The sequence below is a fragment of the Solanum tuberosum genome, unplaced genomic scaffold, assembly GCF_000226075.1.
Source record: "Solanum tuberosum cultivar DM 1-3 516 R44 unplaced genomic scaffold, SolTub_3.0 scf00036, whole genome shotgun sequence".
Lineage (NCBI taxonomy): Eukaryota > Viridiplantae > Streptophyta > Magnoliopsida > Solanales > Solanaceae > Solanum > Solanum tuberosum.
This window is the reverse complement of record NW_006238960.1, coordinates 1593248-1602186: the sequence shown is the minus strand read 5'-3', so window position 1 is coordinate 1602186 and position 8939 is coordinate 1593248. Positions and strand designations below refer to the sequence as shown.

The following is an 8939-nucleotide window of genomic DNA, read 5'->3' as shown; positions in this document are numbered from 1 at the left end:
CATCAAAATCTTAGTCATCATTATATCATCACTATGTTGCATTGACTCAAACTCAATGTCTTACCCATATAAGACGTGTTAGGCCATAATTCTATGGGACTTGAACTCAATCCTTATCATCATGGTGCATCAAAACTCAAATTGATGTCTTACCCTCTTGGTGCGATAGAACATGAATCTACCGTCTTACCCTCAAACATTTTTCATTATGGTGCATCCAGGCTTTAACCTGACGTCTTACCCTTTTGGTGCGATGGGACTTGAATCCACCATCTTACCCTTAACCAACGGTATAATAGGCCGAAGTACAACATGACTCACCCTTTGAGTCTTTCAAAATAATCAAAATAATATTCAAACTCATGCTACTAAAACTTTATACCTTCTTCTATTTAAGGAATTTTGTAGAGCATGTCATATTCAACCAGTAGTAGTGTCTTTGGTTCCTGGTCAATATAAGTGACCGAACACTAGTGTATTCTAAATCATAAAAAGATTCTATAAAATACATACCTAATTTTATGCATATTATACCTTGATTCCAGTAGTTATTCATTTTTCCTTCTTGATTCTCATAACAAGATCAACCAAAACATGAGCTAAAGAAAAACTAAAACTCAATCTCAATTTGCTAGAGTCTCGTATTGATAATGTGTTATAAAATATAAGCAACATACTACAAATAATATAGACAAAAGATATGGGGAGTAGAATGTAGAGAACATCTTATTCAAATGTCTTTTTGTCTCTCATGTGTGTCTTTTACAATGGTGAATGAATAACCCTATTTATAGGTTGATAAATCATTCCAAAAGTCACCATGTTAAGTATATAATAAATAGATACATTCTTATCCAAAAAGGTTCATAGAACCTAGGAAATACACATAAATGATAAGTATAAGTTTATGAATAAACTCAATGGACAATCCACTTAGTTCAATTAATTTATAATATGTAGGACTTTTTACTTCAATTTTTGCCTAACAATCATAAGTAGACTAAGGTTAACAGTTACTGAATTAGGTCATCATTGTGTTTTCCAGAGAAATATTAAAAATACCTTCCAATTTGATGCAAATTATTAGTTTGTAGTCTTAAAAACATTTTTTTTTATTAACTAACTAAATTTAGATACACCATCAATCTGCAACATGACATAGCAAGTGATCTCAAACACTTGTAGGAGCATGTAATTCTTAATAAAAAGCCGAGACAAGTGTTGAAAATACTCTTAAACTTGATGAGAATTCAGGAGTGTATTTTACTCATGTTGCAAGATTGAAGGTGTATTTATGTTCAGTCAATCAAGTAAATGAGTGTTTTTAAGACTGTCAATAATTTGGAGATAAAAATAACAATTCACATCAAATTTAAAAACAATTTCAATACTTCTCTCTTGTGTTTTTCAACCTTTTAATTTTTTAATAAAAAACAAAACAATTATCCATTTTATGAGAATATAAGATTCCCATATTCTCATACTTAAGAATGGGACAAGCTAAGTACCATTTTATGAGAATATAGGATTTCCAAGTAAGCTATCAAAAATAATATTCCTCTATCACAATCCAAAAGCCGCAAGTCAAATCATGACACCTACCTTCTCTCATAGATAAGTGCCCATGCTACTATCCAACATATTTAAAAATAAAGTAATTAATGTGGAAGTAAGACATTAACAATTAGTTTAAAATCATAGAAAATCTTTGACAAAAATTAAGTATATGAAAATAAACATACAATCCCAACACTTTGTGACATGGAGTTCGGCCTCAAAATGGATATTTTTTTAACACTACAGACCAAAAGGGAATATGTCTAAAAATACAGATCAAAATGGACACTTCGCTCATTTGTGACGTTTGTCACAAACAAATTTAACTCCGTCAGACACCCCAAAACCTAAAAAAAATATCACACATTTTAAAGGTAGTTCGCCCACTAGTGGGTGAAATATAATTATTTTTATTAACTTCTCACGTGAAGCTATATGATATCTCAATTTTAAGTGTATTGTGAAGTCTTTTTGATACATAAAATTTTGAGTTTTTTCAATAATGAAAGTATTAAAAAAATAGATTTTTTTTTATAAAATAAATTTTACTATTTCTTACAATCATAGTAAATAAATACTAAGGTCGAAGGAGACAACGATTCCTCTTATGACCTCTTATGAAATTAAAAAAAAAAGGAAACAAGTGAATATCCATATATTTTGAAGTGAACAACTTAATTATTTACCTTTGAACATGCACTTGCAAAACCTACGACTGTGATTTCTTGGAGTCCTTGATGTTTTCATTTTACAATACTCTTTCCATTTATAAATATCTGATTCAATTGAATATATATACCTTCCGGATTGCTGAGACATGACTATCATGTAAGAATAATTCTTACTTATGGCCCAAGTATACTTGTGGCCCAAGTTTACTTGTGACCCAAGTAATGTCATAAATAATATTTGATAAAAAATAGATCTCGTCCGTACATTGGTTACTTGATGGACGTATCAGATTAAGTCTTAACCTCTATAAATTGGTCATTCCTCCACCCATTAGGGTTACCACATACTCTCTACATTACTTCCATCGCTGACAGTTGTGGTAACGTAAAGCTAGGGCAAGGAGGTAGAAACCAATTTACAACTAACACTTTCGCTTTTCTCTGTTCATTCTTCCGCATCATGTATGTACCCCTAACAATCACTATTTAAGATTATCGTGTTCAAGATCCTGATGTGTATTAAAGTATTTAATCTTACATGTGGCATCCGAGCTTGGATTGTTGGAACGGATAATCTTCATAAATTATATAAGAGCAACTTACAAAAATGACTATATTTATAGGGTTATTAAATATTAAAGTTCAATAGCTATAAGTATGCTATTTACAAAAAAATGCCTACAATTTATGTCTTATTATAGTTGTATTTTTGTATATATTTTTTATTTTTCTATTTAAACATTGATACAATTTTAATTACAATGAACTAAATAAGGAAAATGTATTAATTGTACAAATGCAAATTGGTATCTCTATTTTTAAAACTTAAAGTATTAATATATCAAGGATACAAGTAATTATAAAATTTAATGTATTAATATTGTAACATCCCACCTTAGAAAGAGCTAAATGTAGAAAGAACTAATTTGGAAAGAGCCAATTTGAGATTTGTTCAAGTTAAGCTTAAGATGTGAGTTTTTTAGTCAACTTCAAATGACCATAACTTTCAGTACAAGATGAGTTAGGTGACCCATAAACTATCAAATGAAAGGTCTTGGATCATTTTTCCAGCACCACCGAGTTTGCTAAATTTCGAGTTCGAATGAGGGAGATAATACCCGTTTGAAGTCTGCTTATCCAGTTAGGGAAAGTTACCAAAAATTATGAGGGTTATTTGGGTCTTTTACATACCACGTCATATTTAAGCGTTTTAGTAAGATTTTAGGGGTCTAAACAGATTTGGTTCAAGGGTTATGAATTCAAGGGTTATGATTCACGTTATGAATGATTTCTCTATGTTTCGTTGTAGTTTAGAGTAACTAGAATCAATAGGTAGGAGTAAATGTACCCTTTGAAAGAACTCTGACGGGCCAAACGACGGAGAAAGGATGGGGGCAGGCGACCCTGGTGCACTGAGTGTCGCAAGGTGCCAGCCCTTGAACTACAGAACACATATTCTGGCGCACTGGTGGGTCGGCGCGCCAGCCACTGCCCAAAATTCTCTAACGAATTTTCTTTCTCGTTTTCTGACCCTAATTCGCGTAGATTCGAATGGTTTCTTCCCAATTCACTTAGATTCAGATACCTAACTTAAGTACACGATAATCTACTCAAAACAACCCTGAAATCACTAACATTCATCTAAAAAATTCATCAAAACCCCAACAATCAAGATTAAGAATGAAATTTCAAGAAAACTCATCAAGAACACCAACCCTTCAACCTCAAGGACAAAATTGCATTAAAGTAGAATGATTGGCGTGTGTGTGAACGAACCCAACACTATGAGAAATCACATACCTCTTAGGGATCAAACCCTTCGCGAAACAACCCTCGATCCGCAAGAAATCTCGATGAACGCCTTGAACCATTTCCTCTTTTCTCTTCTTGAACTCTCTTCTAAAACCCTAAGCGTATTTGAGATTATAAAACTGAAACAAATCAGTTTAGACCCCTAAAATCTTACTAATAACGCTTAACTCTGAAGGGGTAAGGAAAAGACCAAAATACCCCTCATAATTTCGGGTAACTTTCTTTAACTGGACAGACAGACTTCAAACGGGCATATCTCCCTCATCCAAATTTGAAATTTAGCAAATTCGGTGGCGTTGGAAAGAGGATTCCAAGACCTTTCATTTGATATCTTATGAGCCACTTAACTCATCCTGTATTGAAAGTTATGATCATTTGAAGTTAACCCAAAACTCACATCTTAAGCTTAACTTGAACAAATCTCAAATTGGCTCTTTTCAAATTAGTACTTTCTATATTTAGCTCTTTCTAAGGTGGGATGTTACAATATCAAACAAGGTAAAGTATAACAATTTAACATATGAACACGACAATTTGACAATTGGATACACTGTTGTTAAACAAAAAATGAATACACCAATATAGTATATGTATGCATATATCGATGTTAAACAAAAGATGGATACATTGGACAACCCAGAAACAATAAAATGGAAAATAATAGAATGTGTAGGTATCAAAGTGTGTAAGTATTCGGATGTATAAAAAAATGAAAAAGCCAACAAACGTTAATATCTTTTTGGTCAAATTTTTCCTTTAATACTTGAGACTTGGTGTTAACTAAGATATTTGTTTATAAAAATATTGTATTAATGTATTCAACTATACTTGTATTGCCTAATGAGCCTTTCAAATCAAATAGATTACTTATGTATCCAGATATACTTGTATTCACAAATCACCATTTCAATTTCTGTGAATATTACAATACAAGTATCTATACAAGTATCTATCTATCTATCTCTCTCTCTCTCTCTATATATATATATATATATATCATTGAATAATGAGTAATTTCTTAACAAGAAACCTTAATGATACCACAACAATATACATATACTCTTATAGTATCAATAACTAATGAGTAATTTCTTAACAAGAAACCTTAATGATAACAAAATAATATACATATACTATTATAGTATCATTGATTGATGAGTAATTTCTGGTTAAGAAATCTCAATGATACCACAAGTGTGTGTGTATATATATATGTTCTTATAATATCATTAACTAATGAGTAATTTCTGAACTAGAAACCCTAATGATACCACAACAATATACATATACTCTTATAATATCATTGACTAATGAATAATTTCTGAACAAGAAACCTTAATGATACCATATCAATATACATTATTATTATTCTTATAATAATAATAAGAATAATATATTTTATATAATATTTAAATTAAATGTATTTAAATATACTATGTAATATCTGAAAAGATAACTTTATGAAATAGTAAGAGTTCATTTAGAACTCCACAATCGTGAATTTTTAGTTTTAGTTAAGGTAATGAAATCGTTTTTTCCTCCTAAAAGCATAATATTTATTGAAATTTAAACTCAATTTAAAAAGTTTATTACAATATTTATTAACTTTATCCTAACAATTTTCTTTAATTAATTTACTATAAGGCAAATAGTAAATGTAAATAGAAGGAAGTAAAGGGGAAAGGAACGAGGAAGTTGTGTATGTAGGATGTGAAAGTGAAAGTGAAAAGAGATGCACGCATACAATAGGGTACCGAGTAGTGGACAGAGCAGCCCATCAGCACCATCATCTCCCCGCCTCCGTTCCAAACCCGCTCCTCGTTTTCCCGCCCCCCAAACCCTTCCCCAACATCTTGCTTCCCAATTTCTCTCTCTTCTTCTTCGTAGACAAGGCATTTTTCTCTTTGCCCCATTGATTTACATCTCCGCAGTCCTTTTTTACATCAATACTCTTGACTTTCACAACCTTCCACCTCCACATTATGCACCACCTGGCTCTGTTTACCGTAGCCCACAGCTTTATGCTAACCTTAGACCTCAAATGGACTCCGATAATTCCAATGCTGATGCGGTTAGCTTTTCTCAATTTCATTTATTTTGTAAATAATTGCATTTTCTTTCTTTCTAAATTACCTATTATATTATATATAAGTTTGCTTCTTTTTCTTCAAAAATAATTGCTTGAATTGGAGAACTTTCCTCTACATCTGAATTTGGCTTCTTCTTTATTGTGGACCATGTCCGGTTTTAGTGTCGTTTAGCAGTTAGAAGATAGAAGATGAAGGTGGAGTGTTGCAATAGCTTGACAGTAAGTGTAAAAACAGTCGTTTCAATAACCATCTATTGAAGATTTATATAGCTTAACCCAATTAGCTTCGAACTGATACCTACTGATTCATCTCTAGTGAGAGCAGGAATGAAAGATAACAAAAGGAAAAATGCTATAGAAACACAATAAGATGATTTATAACATATTAGTGATATTAGCTAATAAACCAACAGGGACAATGGCGGAACAGTGTAACTGGCACACTAAATTGAACTTCAAAAAGTTTACTCTTAAGGGTTTGTTTCTTGCCAAACAACCTCCAGTTAAATCTTTGAAGTACATTAACTGTATAATACATCTCATCCTTGGATAAATGTTCTGCACTTACGTTTGGAGCTGGAAATTGAGAGCTGATAACCCAAGGTCCTCCTGCATTGCTACTAGTAGAAGGAGTTATATGTATTGGATCAAAACTTGGATGAAGCAGATTTCCTGTCCTAGCCATTCTCCTATCTACATTAACTGTTGGTTCGGTTAATGGTTGTTTGTATGTGAGAACCATTGTTGATGAAGGAATCATATGATTATTTTTCTGATTGGATACATGGATATTGGTTAGAGGTTGGAGCTTAAGCACATTGGTGTTTATAGGCCACTGGCTTGTCCCCTTGATAATGTTGTATGGCTGTCGAACTTTCTGGCTACTAGTTTAAGGCGGGAGCTCATATAATGCACCTTACTTTGTGATTGTTAGAATAGGAATAGACATATACAATCCTACTTTAAATAGGAATAGGAAAATTATATAGGCATCCTACTAGTTAAAGGATTTTATTGTACGGTCTATAAATAGGCTCACTGTGTAATAACATAGATACACAATTCAATAATATTTTTCTCTTATGTTTCTCACATGCTATCAGAGCATCAACCTTCTCCCATTGTGGTTTGGCTTTTGCATCTTCCTCACCAACCTTTGCCTTTTCATCTACCACACAAGCATTGGTTGTTAGGTGGTTTTGGACACCTTGACCCCTGCACCACAACTCAATTGAGGAATCCCAAGCTAAATAGTTTGAGCTTCCCATTAATATTCTGGAGTGATCATAGGGCTTGAACTTCTCATTCCTGTATTTTTGGAGCCAAAAATATCTATCCCAAACAATATCTTGTGAAATCAGGCTTTCGTAGCCTAGCTTAAAATCTGGAAAACAATTTGCTGGAATCCAAAAAAATTAGATCTGATAGTCGGAAAGTGGTCAAAATCAGAAAAAATTATGTCTGCAAGGTCAGAATGACGAGGCAACCCTACTGGAAAAAAATATGTTGAAAAAGTGGTTGGAAAAGGCTAAGATTCGCCTGAAACAGTGGCTGGAGTAGCCGGAACCTTACTGTGACTTGACTCGGCATCTCTTTTTTTGCGAGTGTTGTAAGTCGCGTTATGACTTCCCCTTGTGATAGTCGTTGGGATGCAGTTGTTTATATTCGGCGATATATAAAGGCAACTCCCTGTGTAGGACTACTCTTCGAGGATTAAGGCCATAAACATATCAGTGGATATACAAACACTGTGGGCAAGATCACGTTCAGATGGACGTTCTACATCTGGATTTTGTGTTTTAGTAGGAGGTAGTTTGATATTGTGGAAGAGTAACAAACAGAGTGTGGTTGCTTGAGCGAGTGAAGAAGAAGAATATCGAGCAATGTCTGTAGTAACTTGTGAGCTAATTTGGATCAAATAGTTGTTGAGAGCTAAAATTTGACAAAATCAATCAGGTGGAACTTGTGTGTGATAATCAAGTGGGCCCTTCATATTGCATCAAATTCAGTGTTTTATGAGAGAACTAAGCACATTGAGATTGGTTGTTAACTTTGTTAGAGAAAAGTTACTCTCAGGAGATATTGTTTCAAAATTTGTGAAGTCAAGTGAACAGCTTGTAGATATCTTCACCAAGTCCCTCACCGATCCTTATTACAACAACAAGCTAGGTGCATATGATTTGCATGCACCAGCTTGAGGAGAGTGTTAGAATAGGAATATGTATATACAATCCTACTTAGAATAGGAATATAAATAGTATATAGTATCCTACTTGGTAAAGAATTGTATTGTAGTGTTCATAAATTGGGTCTCTGTGTAAATAGTATATGTATTCATAACTCTTAGAAACTTGTAGTGGCCTGAGGTAGGTTTAGTTGTGGGAACTCATGCAGGTGAAATTGGTTTCTCTTGGAAATACCGAGAGAGAAGGAAAGCTACACTTGTGTATGATATTTTGACAGCATTGAGTCCAAAAGTTAAAAATGCGATGCAATAGAGTTTGTTTAAATTGAATGAGTGTTCTCTAATTCCAACTTTAGTGCTACATGGAGTTTGGTTGTGTATGACATTTCATAGGGCGTCTTTGAAGGGCTGATAATTGTTAAGAATACCTATGAGTGACAAGATCAATGCCCTTTCTTCAACGGTTGATTTTTGAGTTAAACTTTGTCAGTCATGACGACTAATTACTGAGAATTTTGGGAAGGTAGTTCTTTGGAGGGAAAGTATGACGAAGGGCATAAGATGGTTGGTTTGTTTTCTTGATCATGTGAGTTGAAAAATGGAGCCAACTTATGTCCTAATTGTT

At 33.2% G+C, this 8939-nt stretch overlaps 1 protein-coding gene across 4 annotated transcripts in view; it reads left to right on the top strand.

Moving 5' to 3' along the window:
• The first annotated feature begins 5734 nt into the window (after window positions 1-5734).
• Window positions 5735-8939, top strand: part of LOC102580576 (uncharacterized protein At1g04910-like) — a 56073-nt gene continuing 52868 nt past the window's right edge. For all 4 annotated transcript variants that reach the window (XR_001472837.1, XM_006342249.2, XM_006342250.2 and 1 more), the window contains exon 1: window positions 5735-6111. Coding sequence is in view for 3 of the 4 variants with exons in the window: in XM_006342249.2 (XP_006342311.1) it covers window positions 5773-6111 (339 nt within the window). In the remaining variant the exon portion in view is untranslated. The remainder of the gene's footprint in view (window positions 6112-8939) is intronic.